Genomic DNA, 17331 nt, shown 5'->3' with positions numbered 1-17331 from the left:
GCCAGGGTGGGTAGTACAGTGCTGAGTCAGGTAGAGGGTGTATAATTACACATGGGTGCCCATCAGCAGTTTGGGACTGACTGGGTTCTAACAATGCAACCTCTATCCTTCACTGCTGTAGCAAAGTCAGCCCTAGCCCCAGGCCCTACACCTGTACTAGCCCAAGACCCATGCCTAGTCCCCAGCCCCAGTTTGGGCCCTATTTGACAACTTACTGATAACCAGTGTAGCAGTACCAGTTTTAAAAGTGAACTCTCCAAATGAGTTCTGCTTTCTATGTGACCCCATCTTGAAGAATGTTTGCTAAATATATCTGAAGAATGTTACATTGTGCCAAGTTATCCGATAGACTGGGTGTGTGTGTGTGTCTAGAGTATTAATGAACCACTCATGCTCGCACATGTACGGCCTGATTGAACCAATCAGGAGGAGTGTATGGCTGCGAAGTGTTCTTCTGTCCGGGCATCTTGAGCAGCTTAGTGTGTGTGTCTCTCCCGTTAGCTGTCTCATTAGCATCTCAATGGCGGGCCGTCTGACGCGGGGATATTTCAGAGAGACGTTTGGTCACGTGTTGAGGTTTTGTTCCTCCCCAAAAAAACTAAGAAAATTGCCATATGAACGTGCTGTGAAATGCATTATTCATGTCTTCCAGCGCTCCATACACGAAACCAGGCAACTGATCAGTCTAATTAGCAAGCTGAGAGACTGCTGCAGACTCTATGCTAAGTTGTGAAATAATTGCACGCGCGCACACAGACGCGCACGCGCGCACACGCATACAAGCAGGCTGGACTGAATTTGAACTTAAAGTAAGCAAACCCTTAAAGAAACACACACGCACACATTCAGGAACACACACAGCCCTGTGGGCTCAGCAACAGCAGTCATGTATTCCCCACAGAGAACCGAGAGCCTTTTGATGTTTTGTCAGGCCTTCGCAAAGTAAAAAAGTCAGCCCTAACTGCTGTTTAGACTGCTGTTTTGATTCAAACTGTGTTACTGCCGTGTCACACCCATTAAACACTAATGGCCTCCAGCTTGTGATTCTTCCAATCAAAGTGTGTTTTTATGAGGCTGGGCAGGCTCTGATCCTCAAATCTCTCTACAAGGCAGACCACTCCCTGTTATGACAGACAGACAGACAGACAGGCAGGCAGGCAGAGACAGAAGCAGGCAGGTTAAAGGAATCCATCATGTCCATGCAGACTGTCAAACAGGCAGACCCTAGTCACCTGTGTAGACGGCCCTGGTGACAGTGATGGTAATACAGCTCAATACACTGTGCTGGGTCCCCTCTGGACCAGTATATCCAATAAGAGCCAGTGCTATAGGTTGTGTGTGTGTGTGTGTGTGTGTGTGTGTGTGTGTGTGTGTGGAGCTGAGAGGAGGGAGGAGGGGGGTGGGGTGGAAGAGGCAGTACCCACAGGAGTCACTCTGCGCCTCCCAGCGAGAAAGGAGGTCTAATTGCTCCGGAGAGGAGATAATGACATGATATTAAAGAGCCGCCGCTGCACACCAGCCTGCCGACCGCGGGCATGTCCAGGACAGGCAGGCGTCAGCCCGCCCTCCCTCCCTCCCGCCCTCCACCTACGACAACCTCCCCCCCCCCCCCGAGCCTGGAGTCAGGAGACCGGAGGAGTGGAGGACGAGAGGGGAGGGGGGGGGGGAGATGGAAGACGAGGAGGTCGGTGAGGACACCACGGCGTTCGCGCTCACTTTTATTAGTGTTATCAGTCTAACACATGGTGGGGAGGGAGCGGGAGCGGCAATAAAAAACCTCCCGTCAGGGGAGCAGACGGCCGAACCGAGCGCGAGGGAGGAGGAAGAGGAGGACGGTGTTGCCGTGCTCGTTGTAACAACGCGTCTCCACGGGACAGATGGTGCCAGGCGGGCCAGTGCCCGGTCTCTGAGACCCGTCTCTGTGTCTCTGTGCGGGAGCTGGCCGGCACAGAGAGCGCAGCCTGGCCGAGCGGCCGGGCCCTGTCCACCACAATGGGGCTAATTATGTCACTGTGTAAAGCACTGGACTGGACTGTAGAAGGCTAGGACTGGGATGGGGGGGGGGGGGGGTACTGATACTCAAACACGGATAGCAAAATGGGTTGTGTGTCAAGGATGGTGTGTCTGCGTGCGTGCGTGTGTGTGTGTGGCCTTTGTTCCCCTCAGTGTCGTCGTGGCCCATGCGAGGGGGGGGGGGAGATAGCGCTGCTCCTCAGTGGAACAGTGCTCTGTGTGTACGCCGGGCTGGGCGGGGCAGGGTGATTCACCCCGGGGAGCAGGCCAAGCATGGCCTCGTAAAGATAAAAGGCACGCCTCTCCGTTCTCTTTCCCTCTCTGTGGACACACTGTATCACCCCCACACCCCCACACACACACACACACCAGATGGAGTTCAGGCTTGTTCTGCTGGGCCTGAGGTGAGATCTGCTCCACAAGGTGCTGCGCCTTTGTCTTCACCCTTCATCCTCTGATCTGTCATCCAGTTTTTTCGATGACTAACCGCAAGCAATCCATCTTTTTCTGGGGAAACTAGGGTTATGGGCTTGGCGTGGGTTTGTGTGTGTCTATTGGTCTTTGTGTGTGTGTGTGTGTGTGTGTGCATGCGTGCGTGTGTATATGTGTGTGCCCATCCGTGCAAGTGATGTGTGTGTGTGTGTGTGTGTGTGTTCCATGTTGTGAGCAGCTGGGTTGTGCATATGGAGACAGATTGATGCCTCATCATGCTCTGCTTGTCCAGAGACAGGTCTGCTGTTCCGGCCCCGACGCTGGGGCTCATCCGGGGTGGCAGACCGGCTAGGCTCGGCCGATTCATCCACACCCTTCACCCTCTCCACCACAGGCCTGTCATTTAGACAGAGACGAGAGAGGGAGACGGAGGGCTGAGCCAGGGAAAGAGTGATGAGAGAGAGAGGTGGCGGATGGGGGGGATGAGCAGGAAGGAAGGGGAAGGGCCCTGGTCTGGAGACCACAGCCCCCTTCCCCCCCTCTCTCTTTATACTCTGTGCGTCTTGGCCTGGGCTGAAGATGTGCTGGGCCTTGTGGTCTGGATAGACATCGTGGGTGGGGTGGAGAACGGGGACCCCTCAGTGGTGGATGGGCCTGGTGTTTGGGTGGGGTGTGGTGGGGGAGGTGCCGGGCCCTGTTACTGCTGGGGCGTGGAGCACAGCGCAGGGTGGGAATGCAGATGTGGTCATTCGGGACACCTCCGGTCGAAGAAACGACACGGCCCTCTCGCTCGAAACCAGCCCCAGTTTCACAGCCTCGTTCAGTCAAGTATGTAGTCTGCCTCACAGTTGCCAGATCAGCAGGGTATAGCTGTAGCGGGTGCTGGCATCGTGTTTCCGTCTGTCGTGCCAGTAACCGTGAGAACAGACGGCCCCCCCTGAGCCTGGTCTGCTAGCATGGCTAAGTTGCCGGCGGGGTCAATCACATTTCTCCGACGAGGATGCGCGTGGGAGAGGGACGCCTCCGGGCATGAAGCATGCAGGTCCCAGGCTGACGCAGGGACCAGGTGACTGACGACCAGGCACAAACACCCTTACAGTCTCACCTCTCGTTTATCTGCTTATCCGAGTCTGGCAGGTGAGGGGAGAGAGAGGGAGAGGGAGAGGGAGAGCCAGTCCCATCCTGTGGCTGGAACTGCTGAAGGAAAGGACGCGAGAGGCTCGCTGAGCGCTGGCGTTCTCCCAGGTGCGATCTTGGATTTCACGTGTGCGTGTCACAGTCTTGAGTTCTTCCCCTGCACAAAGAGAAGTCGGCCTACCTGTTACCCTGCCTGCCGTCCTGTCTGCTCGCCTCTCTCTCGCAGGTGCCTGTGAGGCAGCATTCCAGTGTGCTGAGAACAGAGTCTGACCGATACTGGTGTGAGGGACAGGGGAGCACAACAGGGCTGTTTGGATTTGAATCGGGTTTTTCCACTTCCTGTACAGGGAGTACAGCACAGCGGGTAACCTTCAGTGAAATCGTCTTGCCTTATCTACAGGTCTAGCTACACTTTGGCCCCGTGAGCTCATGGCTGTTGCAACACGGTGCAGTGTGCAGTCGCAGAGGAAAACACCTCGGCCGCTCTTCACCTGCGACTCGAACGGTGTCAAAATGTTGCGTTTGAAATGCACTCCCCCCCCCCCCCCCCCCCCCGGATATCACATTCCTTCAGAAGCACCTGGGTCCCATTCGGGGTAGAAAAGGAGAAGGGAGATGAAAGTGTTTTTGGTGAGGGATCAAGGCTGACTCTCACCCCCCCCCCCCCCCTCCCCCCCTCCTTCTGTGCCGGGTGTAATGCTGTCATGTACCGGGAGATGTTGCCACATCACAAGCCCCGTCCGCCCTCAGGTCGCTGGCTGTTTTGCCTCAAAATACCAGATGAGGGTGGAGGTGGTGGTTAGAGGGGGCCAGGTCAAGTTCTAAGAGGGGGGTGGGGGGCAGGCAAGCAGGCAGACAAGCAGATGAACGGACAGACGGACCAGGCAGGGAGGGAAACGAGCGGGAAGGTTTCGGGTGGTGGGGTATCTAGACGGCAAGATGTCCTGGTCAGGCAGATGAAGTCAGCATTCCTCTGAGGCAGCTCCCCAGACGGGCACTGGAGCAGAGCCAGCTCTGAATGAGAGGAGGATAATGGAGGATTTGAGCCAAACACCTCGAAACCAGCCAGTGGCTCTCTGGCTGGGCTTGTTCTACTTACACAAGCCCAAATATATTTTTATATCTCCCACGTACACCACCTAGCCTAGTTAGGTTATGTACAGTTGCCAGAGGCTTTTGGTCGTATGAATAAATGAAGGTTTGGTCATTGCCTTATTTTACGCGCACTCATTGTACTCATAAACGGTGTGTCGGAGGGTGGGTTCGTCCTTGTTCCTTCCTCACGGTTGTAAATGTTCTCCCCAGACCTCAGGCTTAATACCTGCTGCTCTGCCATGAGTACACCGGGATGTCTCGGCCAAGATACTCAGTTCCTGCTGAGACTCCTCAAAGCGGATCACACACACACACACAAATGCACACACACTTACGTGCCTACTGTACGCATGCACACACCCACACGCACATGCATGCACAAACCATCCAGTTCCTTAGCCTCTCCAGTCTTCCTGTCCGCTCCCCTCGGCACTAAGCCGTCGTACGGCCTTTGAAGGTGTGCAGCCGGGCGTCTAATTGGGTCACGGATCTGCCGCGGTGCCCTCGGGTCCAGAGGTACCGCCGGGCCTCCTCCGACCCGACAGGACGTGAGCGTAACCAAGCCCCGCTGCCGCGCCGCCTCCTTCCCCCCCGAGCCCAGCGGGCTGCGAGTCAACATCTCAGTCACGACCGACAGGCTCCCACACACGCAAGCAGCCCGGCTGACGTCAACGAGGGGCTGTTGCGTATAGGGCGAGGAGGAGAGGGAGGACGCCAAGCTCCGCTAGCCTAGATCGTCAGCAGGGGATGGGTAACGAGTCGGCTGTTCGTCACACAGCGGCCTGTGGCTCGTGTTTCAATTAGCAACAGCCTCTTGTGTGTGTGTCATCCGACTTTGGTCTTTTGTGTTTACTTTTTCACGGCCCTGTTTGCTTTTCCCCGTGTTTCGAAGCTAAACGCGACGCGTGACTATGACTCATGTCGGCTTTTGTTCAAACTCTTTCCACAGCGAGCCTCCAAATCAGCTGGCCAGGTTTCAGCACTTTATGTTTGTATTAGAAACTGTGGTGACACAGCACTATAGTTTGAACTCTGCCAACTTCCGAGTTCCGAGACCCTGGCTATGTCTAACGGTCCCGTCTGGTCTGTTTCCCCTGCAGAGAGAGCGAGCGCGGGCCATGCTGTGCTGAGCCGGGCCGAGCCAAAGCGTGCCTAGCTGAACTGAACCGTGAGCGACGCCCGGCCTGCTCACATGGAGCTGAAGGTGTGGGTGGATGGAGTGGTGCGGGTCGTATGTGGCCTATCAGAGGAGACTTCCTGCCAGGATGTGGTCATCGCTCTTGCCCAAGCTATTGGTAAGTATGTCAGGACTCACTTCCTGTCTGTGTTTCGTAGCAGCTGTTGATACACTTGTCTTCTGTACCTGGGAGCCTAACTCAGGTGTACTTAAGAGACCAGACAGGCCAGTGAGAGACTACCCACTCCATACAGCCTTTAGCAACACAAGAACCTGTGTGAGCAGTATGGGGTGAAACTCACTGAAGTTTTTAGAAAAACAAGATGGAGCTGTTTTTAAATACCTATTTCCAACCCTCATTAACAGGACAAAGAAGCTCAGGGGGCTAGGAGCCTAGGGGGCTAGGAGACTAGGGGGCTAGGAGACTAGGGGACTAGGAGCCTAGGGGGCTAGGAGCCCAGGGGGCTAGGATCCTAGGGGGCTAGGAGCCCATGGGGCTAGGAGCTTAGGGGGCTAGGAGACTAGGGGGCTAGGAGCTTAGGGGGCTAGGAGCCCATGGGGCTAGGAGCTTAGGGGGCTAGGAGCCCATGGGGCTAGGAGCTTAGGGGGCTAGGAGCTTAGGCGGCTAGGAGCTTAGGGGGCTAGGAGCCCGTGGGGCTAGGAGCTTAGGGGGCTAGGAGCCTAGGGGGCTAGGAGCCCAGGGGGCTAGGTGCTAGGTAAGCAGCCAGGGGTCAGCGTGGCTTGTCTCAATATCCAGAGGCTGCAGGAGCCTCAACTAAGGAGCTAAGATATACTCCAGAGTACCAGAGAACGCCACATGTAGCTGCCACCCACCTGCTTCCTCCCTCCTTTCTTCCAACATGCCTCCTCCTTGTTCCCGCCTCCTCCTTGTTCCCGCCTCCCGCTTGTCTGCCTCCCCCCTTCTTCCACCACACTGCCTGCCTGCCAGGGCACCAGGGAGGCGTCGTCCTCATTTCACAGCCCTGCTACAAATTAGTTTGTTTGAACATTTTTAATAAGCCTTACTCACCATTGGTTAAAGAGCCAGTTCTCTATGATGACAAATTGAAGATAAATGTTTGGATAATCCCATCTAGACCCAGAACTTCTAACCAAACCTGACAGGAAATACCGACGAATACCCTCACATCACATCTGTGTTTATTGATTGGATGTTTTGTTTAACAAATGACCTTTAATGTCTTATGTGTCTTTAATCTCCGTTTGGATTCCAAGGGTAGACCAGGTGATTAGGTCAGGTGATTAGGTCTGGGTGTCCACCTCCTGTGTTATCTCTGTTGCTGTCAGCTGTCTGTCAACGTCGTGCTTGTTCTGTGCATTTCTTTGTTCTAACCCGTTCTCCTTTTGTCCCTCCCACTTTCTGTTTCCCTCTCTTTTCATCTCTCCTCCCCTCAGGTCAGACGGGTCGCTATGTGCTGATCCAGCGCCTCAGGGACAGTGAGAGGCAGCTGCTAGCCACAGAGAGGCCCCTGGAGTCCCTGGCCAAGCTGGGCCAACATGGAAACGAAGTCCAGTTCGTCCTGCGCCGGACCGGACCCAGCAGCAGTGACGTCGCCGGGCCCAACCAGGACCGGCCCAGCCCTTTGACCCTTCCCAAACACCCGGAGCCAGAACTGCCCAAACGCACCCAGCCCAAGAAGTCCCTCACCTTCAACCTGGGCCCCTCCACCTCCCCCAGAACCAAGGTACGGAGGTCCCCACATGACTCCTCCCCAGAGCAGAGGGCCTCCCCCAGCCCCGTCCCCCATCCCCCATCCCCCAGCCCCTCGCCCCCGGCGGGCCCGTCCAAAGAGGAGGTGTTCCGCCAGGTTCTCCAGCAGCAGGAGAGACTGAGGGCCATGGAGGCCCAGCTGGAGACCCTGGAGAGGGAGTCCCGAGCCTGGGAGCGTCCCTCGCCGGTCCCCTCTGCCTCCCCTGTGCCGGAGGCCCGACTCCAGGAGGAGCTGGAGGTTCTGGATCAGGCGGTGAGGAGGAACCAGGCGGAGCTGGCCTACGAGCAGTTCTGGGAGGAGGAGCTGCAGGCCGAGGCGGAGAGGGAGCACGCGATGAAGAGGCGACTGGGGGAGCTCCACGCCAAGATGGACGACTGCGGGCGGCGGCTCCACGACCTCGACGCTCGCTCCGCCCGCCTGGAGCAGGAGATCCAACAGGAGAGCCAGGAGGGCGGGGCCACGGCTGGGGGGCCCAATCAGATGGGGCCTGAGGAGTCCGTGAGCGCCGCGAAGGTGGAGCTTCAGAGCCAGGAGAAGCACGGCGAGGAGCTGGAGGCGGAGTTATCGGAGATGAACAGGGCTCTGGGGAAGGCGGAGTCTATGCTGCAGGTAAGGATAGAGGGAAGGGCCCTGGAAAGAGGGGTTTAGCCCCTCCTACTTACAGTGTAGGACCTCCCCCTACCTCCCATAGCCTATCACACTGCAGCACAGGCCACCACACACACTCGCCAGTGAATGGACAGTCACTTGGGAGGCATCAAAAACTCATACGATTGAAAAGACACTCCAAAAATGACTGGGAAAAGTTATATTTACCCGGAAACAGATGATCATGAATGACATTGTGTACTTGTCCATCGCTTTCTATAACTGTGTTGTATTGTTGAACCCTGTTGGTGAACCTGTTTGACTGGCCTGGCAGGTTTTCTCTGCTCTCAAAGTTCAGTGTCTGTCAGCATTGCGTTGTGTATGACCCTATCTGCGTTACCTTGTATTCTTGTATCTGAAATTTCAAAAAAAAAAAAAAAAAGAAACAGAATAAAGATCGTTCATGAATAGCGGGAGAGCTTTTTTTCTTGGCCGGCCTCAGCCCTGGTGAGAAACTCTGTGTTAGCTGACAGTTGGCCCTGTGTGTCTCCGTCATGGCTGTGCTGTAAATGAAAGGCTAACCCAGTTAGAGATGAAACATAACCTCCCCTTGTTCCACGTGAAACCCAACACCAGGGCTGATCTACTTAGAACAGGGCCCAGTTCCGCTCTCTCAGACCCAGACCAACACGCGACTAGACCTAACAGCTGTGTTGGAAGACTGCCTGGATGTGACGTGAGAGAGATTGTAATATTTTTTGTGTCAAATGCAAAAGTAACCTAGATAGCATCACGTTAGTAAAGAATAGTCCTTGTTCCCTTATTGACCAATCCTTTTTGACTAAGCCTTGTGTGTTGTACGAGGGGGTTAATATAGGTAGCATATTAGAACTTACACGAAGTCTTTGGCACCTCTTCAGCTACTGTAACTCGTCTTGGAGGTCTACAGCTGTGCTGCTGGCTCTGGTACTGATTAGAAGACGATAAAAAGCTTATTTGGAGTCAGTCCGTTATCTTGATGGGAGGATGACTGCCTGTGGGGGATCTAAACCCAGAGTTACAGCCTAGTCTGTCCGACTCGGTGAGGGCTGCGTAGGAGACAGCAACTGGGGGGGGCTCCATGTATGCCAACTAGCCTGCCAAGTAGCCTTGAGGATGCGTTCGAGAACAACACGCGTGTCACAAAACACAAGTTGCATCCCACCACAACACTGGCCACGCGGGACCGCACGCATTGTTGATGTGCTAGCAGGATAGTTGACGCCTAGGCGTTCAGCTTAACCGTTCCAATGTGCTGTCGACACCTCGAGAGAAGGTAAAGCTGCAGGATCAAGCTCTGTTCAGCTCCCGTTCACGGACAGGGGCGGGGCTTGGGGGGGGGGTACCCTAAGGTGGACCAGCTGTCGGAGAGGAGGATGATGATATAGATGAGTTCCGGGCTGCTGTCATTAGTTTAATGAGTGTGTCAGCTGGCTTGATCTACACAGGATCAATTACGTATGTGGTGTGTGTGTGTCTGGGTGTGTGTGTCTGTTCGCGTGTGGGTTGCGGGGGGTGGAGTCGATGTGTTCTGACTCATAGACTTCACCCAGCTGGATAGTCGATACAGGCTGATCGATGAGTGTGTTTGTGTGCATCGGTGTTTAATCCGTCAGGGGTGGAGGGTTAAGGTGAGGGTCTTCACAGCTACATATACCTCATCCATCAGCTAACCTAACAGGCTGGTAGACCTCCAGCCCATAGACTTGCATCCACCTCCCAGAAGACAGACAGGTGCTAACTTGTGGCCTACAGTGGATGTACAGCTGGTCAGGGTGATGAGCTGTATTCATATACAGGAAGCTGGTGGCTGCTTGTATGGGCAGATTGTTTACAAGTGGATGAATGAAGGGTGATGAAGTGGAATATTTAAAATGTCAAACCTCTGAGATCAGTGGTGCTCTGCTGCCCTCTGGTGGCCAATCGGCAAGATTCCTATAATATAACCTATCACTAATAATGGGTGTACTATGTAAAGTACATCTCATTCCGCTCATTGGGTCTCTGCTCTTTGGAATACCTTACACAATGCACAACGAGTGATGTTGTGATCGAGGGGTAGGTTGAGGTCTAGAGGTAGACTGTGAGGAATAGACACCATCTGACTCTCTCCTCCTCTGCCTCCCCGCCCCCCCTCCTGATGCCCCCTGCCCACCTCTCGCACCCCACCACCTCTACCTCCCTCCTATGGCTCCCCCCCTCCTGCTCCCTCTCCTCTCTCTCCCTCCTGCTCTTTCTCCTCCCTCCCCCTGCTCTCCCTCTTTCATGCTCTCTCTTTCTCCTCCCTCCCCCTGCTCTCTCTCCTCTCTCCCCCCTGCTCCCTCTCCCTCCTGTCCCCAGAGCAAGCAGGAGGACCTGGAGGAGCTGAACAAGGAGTTGAGGCAGTGTAACCTGCAGCAGTTCATCCAGCAGGCTGGGGTCCTGCCGGCTCACTCCCACTCCCGCACAGACCTCCACGAGCTGGAGCAGCTGGAACTGGCCGCCCTGCTGCAGGAGGGCTACAGGAACGGAGGTAGGGGACACACACAGGCTCATACACGCACACACACACACACACACACACACAGGCTGATGCACACACAATACAGGCTGATCCAAAGATTTGTATGGAGCGATGCCCGTCTCTCAAGCTGTGTGTCTCATCTCCAGGTCTGTCCCTGCGCCCGTCGGAGTCTCCTCCGCGGCCCACGGCCAAGCAGTTCCTAGGACATCCCCGCAACCTGCAGAACCCCCTGGTGTCCAGTCTCAACCCTGAGGGTGTGTATGTGTGAGATCCTTCCGCTCCCCCGCCCCTCCCCAGCCTTGCACCTCTACTGCCCTCAGATCCCCGTCTCTTTACCTGCTCTGCCCCTCCCTCGCCCCGGGCCCCTCCCGTCCGCCGGTGTGCCCGTCAATCAACCCCTCCCTCCGTGCCCCCACCCCCCTCCCCACCCCGTCTCTGCTTGCCCCATGTCGAGTGGCCACGCCCCTCGACATGGGGGGTGGAGCTCGCTGGCTCCTCCTCCGTCAACTCTGACCCCCCCCCCCCCCCCGTGCCTAATGCTGCCCTTACGCTGCCATGCTAATGGGTTTACCAGGCTTCTAACTTCCTGCTCCTAACTTCCTTCTCCTGTCACTGCCTCACCTTCTCTGGGTGCCGTCTGTTCCTCACACGCGTGTCACTTCTTCTCTTCCGCCTCGGATGCATTTCAACCTCCTTCTTCTTTGTCTTTCTGTTTCCCTTTCTCATTCTCTCTCTCTCCCCATACCTCTCTTCCTCCCCCTCCCCTTCCTCCCCCCCCCCCCCCCCCCCCTCTTTTCTGGACCAACGGTAGCCGTGGCCCGGGGCCGCTCCAGCTGTACCCGGACACTCGTGAGCACCTCCTGCCCCTCCTCCCCCCTCCCCCCGCCCTCTCCCCCCAGTCACACAGGTGGACTGGGGGTCTCCCACCCTCGACACGACAGCACTGTTTTCCAGTGACGCCTCAGAAACCCCTCGCCGCGTTAGCCCGTCCTGCGTCCGGCGGTGACCGTAGCAAACGTTCCGACTGTAAGTTCAGAGGACTGGCCGCCGGGGCCGAGAGAGCTACGGGACCGGTGTAACGGAGACATACGAGGAGGACGTTTGCTGATGTTCGCCTGTGTGAAACGTGCCGGGTGTGTCTGTGTGGAGGTTTGGTCCTGCGCTGTACGGTGGTGACCTGTCGACTTCCAAAGACAGAGCCGAGCTCTCTGGGCTCTGCACAGTGTGTTGCACCGTCCCCTCTCTCTTCCCCTGTGAGAAGCCATGGGCCCTTTCTGGATACATGCAAAGGCCCTCTTCTGTCTCTCCCTCGCTAAAACACTCCAGACAACCCCATGCCATTGGTGTAGCTTCCAATCAGCGTTTTTCAAAACAATGATTCATTACTAGCTAAGAATGCTTTTGACATGTATCAATAATGGACCATGGCTTGTATTCAGTCTGATGTTATCTGGAGGTTTTCCGTGGCTGACCTTTACCCAACCACATCTAACCGTTGACCCGTCAGTGCTTGACCTGGCCCGAAGCATAGTTCCAGGATAACTGCTGACCACGGTATTAAACCTTTAGAATGTATACTAAACGCCCTACTAAAACATACAGGTGCCCTTCACGTGCTCATTCTTCGCCAGCCTGACAGGTCAATGTGTGTGTGAGGGTGTGTCTCTCCTCTCTCCCGGTTGCTAGGTGGTATCTGGGGTGTTTCTTTGCTGTTGCTATGAATCACAAGGTGTTTTTCTATTTTATTTATTCAACCTGAAGTTTCCACCCCTTTCCGTGTCTTAGAGCCACACCTCTCAGCTAGAAGTCACCCCCAACCACAGATCTGGTATCAGACTGTCCAACAAACAATCAGATAGTTTGATGGATGAATAAAAAAGACCTGACCTGGTATCAGTGGCTAAGGGCGACTTCTAACCTAGCCTTCTGAGGCATGCTTTACAACGTTCATTCACCAAGCTCACCCGTTGCCTTGCGCTCTACCAGTAAACTGTGTTCTCAAAGAACGCCCAACAAGCATCACCCCGCTTATTTTTGTGTGTCTTGCAGTCTTGACATCCAGAGAGTCTTCATGGAGATAGAACAAGGACCACAGGGCCAAGGGACACTGTTCACTGTTTACTGTCTGTCACCACCAGCTCCTGTTTAACCCCCACTGTCAACTGTCTCTGTAACTACTGTCCTTATTCACTACCACATTGTACACAGAATGTATATACAGAAATATATTTACGGCACTTTTTGCTACTGTACACTGCAAAGTATGTATCAAATGTGAAATAATTTTAGGAAACTTTTACCTAGAGGAATATTTCCTTTACTGTATGTGTATTTAAATGTCATAATAATAAAAAAGAAACATGTGCATTGTTTTAGATAACCCCGTTGTGGTGTTTTGATATGAGTGAGTGGGGAGCAGGAGAATCCTCACACCACGCTGGCTCCTGGATGGGAATCACATGAGTTGGCAGGACCTTGACAGACCACCAAGACAGAGCTGTACCAGGAAAGACCAGCAGACTAATGGTGCCAGTCACCATCTCTGTAGCTTCCATATGAAATGCCTTATCAATACATTATAGGTGCAGCTACAGTCCTGTCAGTCCTTGTGGAAAGTCGTATGATATAAGGTCCTGTGATTGGACCAACAGCTGAAGGCGTGCTTCACAGCTGGCCTATAGGAGGTGTTGTCACAGGGGTTCCCTGGGTGATGAAGGAAATGAGGTGTAGCCTACTTCCTGTTACCAGTTACCATAGAGGGAGGTGGGGAGGGGCTGGGGGGGAGGTGATATAACACAGTAGCATATGTACAGTACAGATCCTGACCTACCCTACCAGCTGCTGCCAGGCCTGACACATGCACACACTCAAGATGGCTGACTGATACACATTTAATGTTCCTGGAGAAGGAGGGTCTTCTTTAATCCTCACTTGGTTGGTTCTAGGGCTTCAGAATTCCTTCAGGATTTGCAGTGTTTTCTGCTCTTTAAGTATTTACGAGCCAGGACATTTAGTTTTCGGATATTTGTTTACCTCAGAGAGACAATAGAACCACCGCCACACACACGTGGGAACTGTCTCGATCTGTAAATATTTTGTCCCAACTCACACGTCTTAGCTGGAATCCCAGAAAAGGCCTATAGAAATGTCAGTTTGACTTTTGGTGCCTGCATGTCTTGCCCTCCAGCTCTTGTTAAGCCTTGCTCTACCTTGTGTCAGCAGATTCTTAATACAGAAGTATTTCAACCCTTGATTGGGAATTTGGTGACAATGACAGGTACAACTGTTTGTACCAGACCTTCTTTAAAGACCTACACGGTTTTCATATTAAGATTGATTATGTGCGATTGGATTATGGAGATAAGATCAGGGGACGTCTGGCTTGGATGAGGTTAGATAATCCCCAAATCCCTGCAGTTCCCACAATCTGGACAGTCCTGTGACCATCTACGGAGGCCCAAACACAAACAAATGTGTATTTTTTTCTTTCTTCATTGGGATTATCACTTATAAGGCTCCAGTTCTCTTTATGGAATTCCTGTCCGTGGCTTGAAGACACTACCGTTGTAGACATAGTTGCACTTATACACCACACACACACAGTTTCCCAAACCCCAAACATCCCTGGACAGCAATATCATGAACATGAAAACATTGACAATTTAAGATTGTTGTATCAACACATACAGGATGGAATGAAGTGGGCATAGCCTTGACTCAGAATGGTCCAGTGCCATACAACATACAGTCAGTCCACTTTTAATCAATCTGGGATGATTAACCATGACGTTAGGCTGCTGAACAGTTCATCACTTATGTGCTAAAAGTGCAAAAGATTCAGCAAAGCCAATGTAATATGAGAGCTAGCACAGGGGAGATAGCATGGCACTACATGTCACCGTGATGTCATCACATATGCTCATATACAGGGTGTGTTCAGGATAAGGCCATATTAGCAGGAGGAGTGAGCCCCGGCACGTCCACACCAGCCCATGAGGGGTCAGGACGCTGTAAAGGCGTCTGACACACAGCTTTTATCTGTTCCAATGTGTCACACTGAGTCATGCAGCGGGCCATTAGATTGGCCACTCACACATCACAAGGCCTTAACACATCAAATAAGAAATGACAGTGCCTAAGGGCTCATTTGATTTCAACAAAGTTTACTGGGTCTCCTTTGGGATACAATGTTCACTTCATACACGTTGGCATTGACATGGAAAATGGAAAAGTACACTGTGTACAGTTACAGATATGGTTACAGGTTAAGTGTTGAGAAGAGTTAACTAAACCAAACAGTATTCACAAATCCTCAGTGGACTGAGTCCTGACTTCAGGAGTAATTATTTGGATTCGCGCTCCATGGTTATTTTAGTTTTAGAAGTGCATACATAGAGGCTAATTTGATATTAATTAGGAAACAGTACCCTGGAAGGCCACAAGGAGGGCGGCAGACAAACAGACCAATTTCCACATTCTGAATAGGACATGATGAACTTGCGAACGTTCGGTCGATTCGAATGGGTCTGGCCGGACAGAGGGCCGTTCCCACGGTGAGACGCAGAGGTAACTCCAAAAACAGGTTAGCCGCTGTCACACGCACAGTGGAATAAGGTACTGGCGCAATGTGCGTTAGTCAGTGGCTTACCTGCTTTTAGATTCCAAAGATGGAAATCCCTTGCAATGCAAACACACGGGTCTGTAGAGAACAACAATTTATTTTGTATGCGGCCAAATTATAATAGCCTATCATACGAGACTATTCCTACTTATAATAATATCAATATCTCCACAAGTACAAGGAAACAAATCAATCATAAACATGGAATCTGAACAAGTGGCCTGAGCACGCTGCATTAAAACTTTTAGAAATAATTCGTAAGTTTATCTCTAACAGTCTGATTTATACTTGACACATCCACACAAATCATGAATTCTTATTGTTATTATTTAACAGCATGCTCTCATCCTCTTTAACCTGTCCACGTTGTTAAATTATCACGGCCGAAAGATTATCCAAGATGACAATAGCAGACAAAAAATGACAGAAAAACATTCCTTTTAAAATACCATGAATCAACATTATTAATGATCACAAATGTTAAGAGAATACATTGCAGATAAAAAGATGGACACTTACCAGTCAAGTTTTCTTTTCTTTTTTACATATAAAATCTTTTCAAGTGCCATAATAGGTGCCATCAAGCCATGCTCACGACAACTTAACATGATTTTCCTTCAAATGTAATAACAACATTTAATTTTAAGTTGGGTGCATTTCAAGAATACAATGTACACCAACGCAGAAGTTCAATTCACTTGCACTACCCCGACCAGCCCTGCCCACTCCCCTGCATCTGCAACCTGACCTGTATATTCAAATAACACAGCTATTGACGTCTCATAAAGCCAGTGAGTCCTCCACTTTGAGCTGTATGGGCGGCCCTATAAAGACAGTAGTCGAATGACAACGTCGAATGGGCGTGCTTCACACTGCCAATGGGTTTGGTGGATTTCTGAGTTATAGTTGGGGTGCGGTGCGTTCATTTTTGCACGTCTTACATTAGGAATGAACCATTTTCACGTCATCTATTTCCTGCTGACAGGAATATTTTACATTAATGAGTGCAGGACCAGATTCCCCTTGACTATTATGGGTGAACTGTGATGCAAGATTGGTCATCGGATTCAAAGCACATGCGTTTTAACCCAAACTGAGAAAAAGCGCCCTACCCGTACAATCGAAAGTGGTTGAACTCGTTCGCTTGTGTACAGTGTTGCCATGAGGCGAGTGTGGTTGTGCACGTACCAAGGATGCAGCACGATTGTAGGCTATAGTGGCGCTCTTACGATACTAAATTGCACAGACTGATGGATTGATTGAGGTAGTGCGTCCATGGCTGGATTTTGAAACAGTCCACAGTTTAATATAACGTAATTGACAGTTATCCTACTATAATCATTTGGAAAGGCCATTTATACAGTTTCACAGTTGACACGTTTTATAATAATGTGATGTATATAGAATACGTGAAAGTAATAACTTTAAATCAGTTATGGTCGTACTCGTACATAAGATATTGTGAGATAACAGCCCCAAGTTAAATGTTAAGGTAAATGTGTCTTAGTAAAAAAGCAATCAATCCAAGTTTACCTATAGCTACTGCGTGTTTAAATAGCCTACACCTAAACATAGGATTGGCATGGAATTTGCTGAATATTGAAAGAGACGTGCCGGTGGTGTGCTCTCATGGGCACCCCTGCCTGGAAAAGCGAGGAGCGGGGAGACATTGTAATTTTTAGTTAATAGAATAGAAAACAATAACGTTGGTTACGGGGGCGCATCTGAGGGGAACAGTTAGGACTGGACGATACCATTTTGCCGTTCATCATTTAATAATAAATCAGGGCGAGCTGTCCGAGATGTCCAGTTTTATATAACGTGCACTTTTTACAACGTCCAACAGGGGGCGACAGATACCGATAGTACCCAAGGAGGTTTACGGTGCCTTTTATTTTATTATTGGAGATGGAAAACATAATGCAACGACATTTAGAAAGGGATATAGTCAACCAACGTTTCTATAAGCAAAACTTCACACTACACTTGTATA

The 17331-nt window shown here is 51.9% G+C and overlaps 1 protein-coding gene and 1 long non-coding RNA gene across 5 annotated transcripts in view; one reads left to right on the top strand and one right to left on the bottom strand.

Moving 5' to 3' along the window:
- Positions 1-13097, top strand: part of rassf7a (Ras association domain family member 7a) — a 27974-nt gene extending 14877 nt beyond the window's left edge. For 3 of the 4 annotated variants that reach the window (XM_062461976.1, XM_062461977.1, XM_062461975.1), the window contains 5 exons: positions 5778-5972; positions 7271-8196; positions 10555-10726; positions 10864-10971; positions 11529-13097. In XM_062461976.1, coding sequence (XP_062317960.1) covers positions 5870-5972; positions 7271-8196; positions 10555-10726; positions 10864-10971; positions 11529-11674 — 1455 coding nt within the window. In that variant the 5' untranslated portion in view covers positions 5778-5869 and the 3' untranslated portion in view covers positions 11675-13097. The remainder of the gene's footprint in view (positions 1-5777; positions 5973-7270; positions 8197-10554; positions 10727-10863; positions 10972-11528) is intronic. The other variant, XM_062461978.1, reaches the window with a different exon arrangement.
- A 1766-nt stretch (positions 13098-14863) lies between these two features.
- On the bottom strand, positions 14864-16054 carry LOC134021309 (uncharacterized). The gene is made up of 2 exons (XR_009930492.1): positions 15858-16054; positions 14864-15416 (listed from the first exon to the last, which is right to left on the bottom strand). It is a non-coding gene; the product is annotated as an uncharacterized LOC134021309 (long non-coding RNA).
- Between the last annotated feature and the right edge of the window lie 1277 nt (positions 16055-17331).

This window comes from Osmerus eperlanus, chromosome 5 (genome assembly GCF_963692335.1).
Source record: "Osmerus eperlanus chromosome 5, fOsmEpe2.1, whole genome shotgun sequence".
Lineage (NCBI taxonomy): Eukaryota > Metazoa > Chordata > Actinopteri > Osmeriformes > Osmeridae > Osmerus > Osmerus eperlanus.
This window is presented reverse-complemented; position numbering and strand designations above follow the sequence as displayed.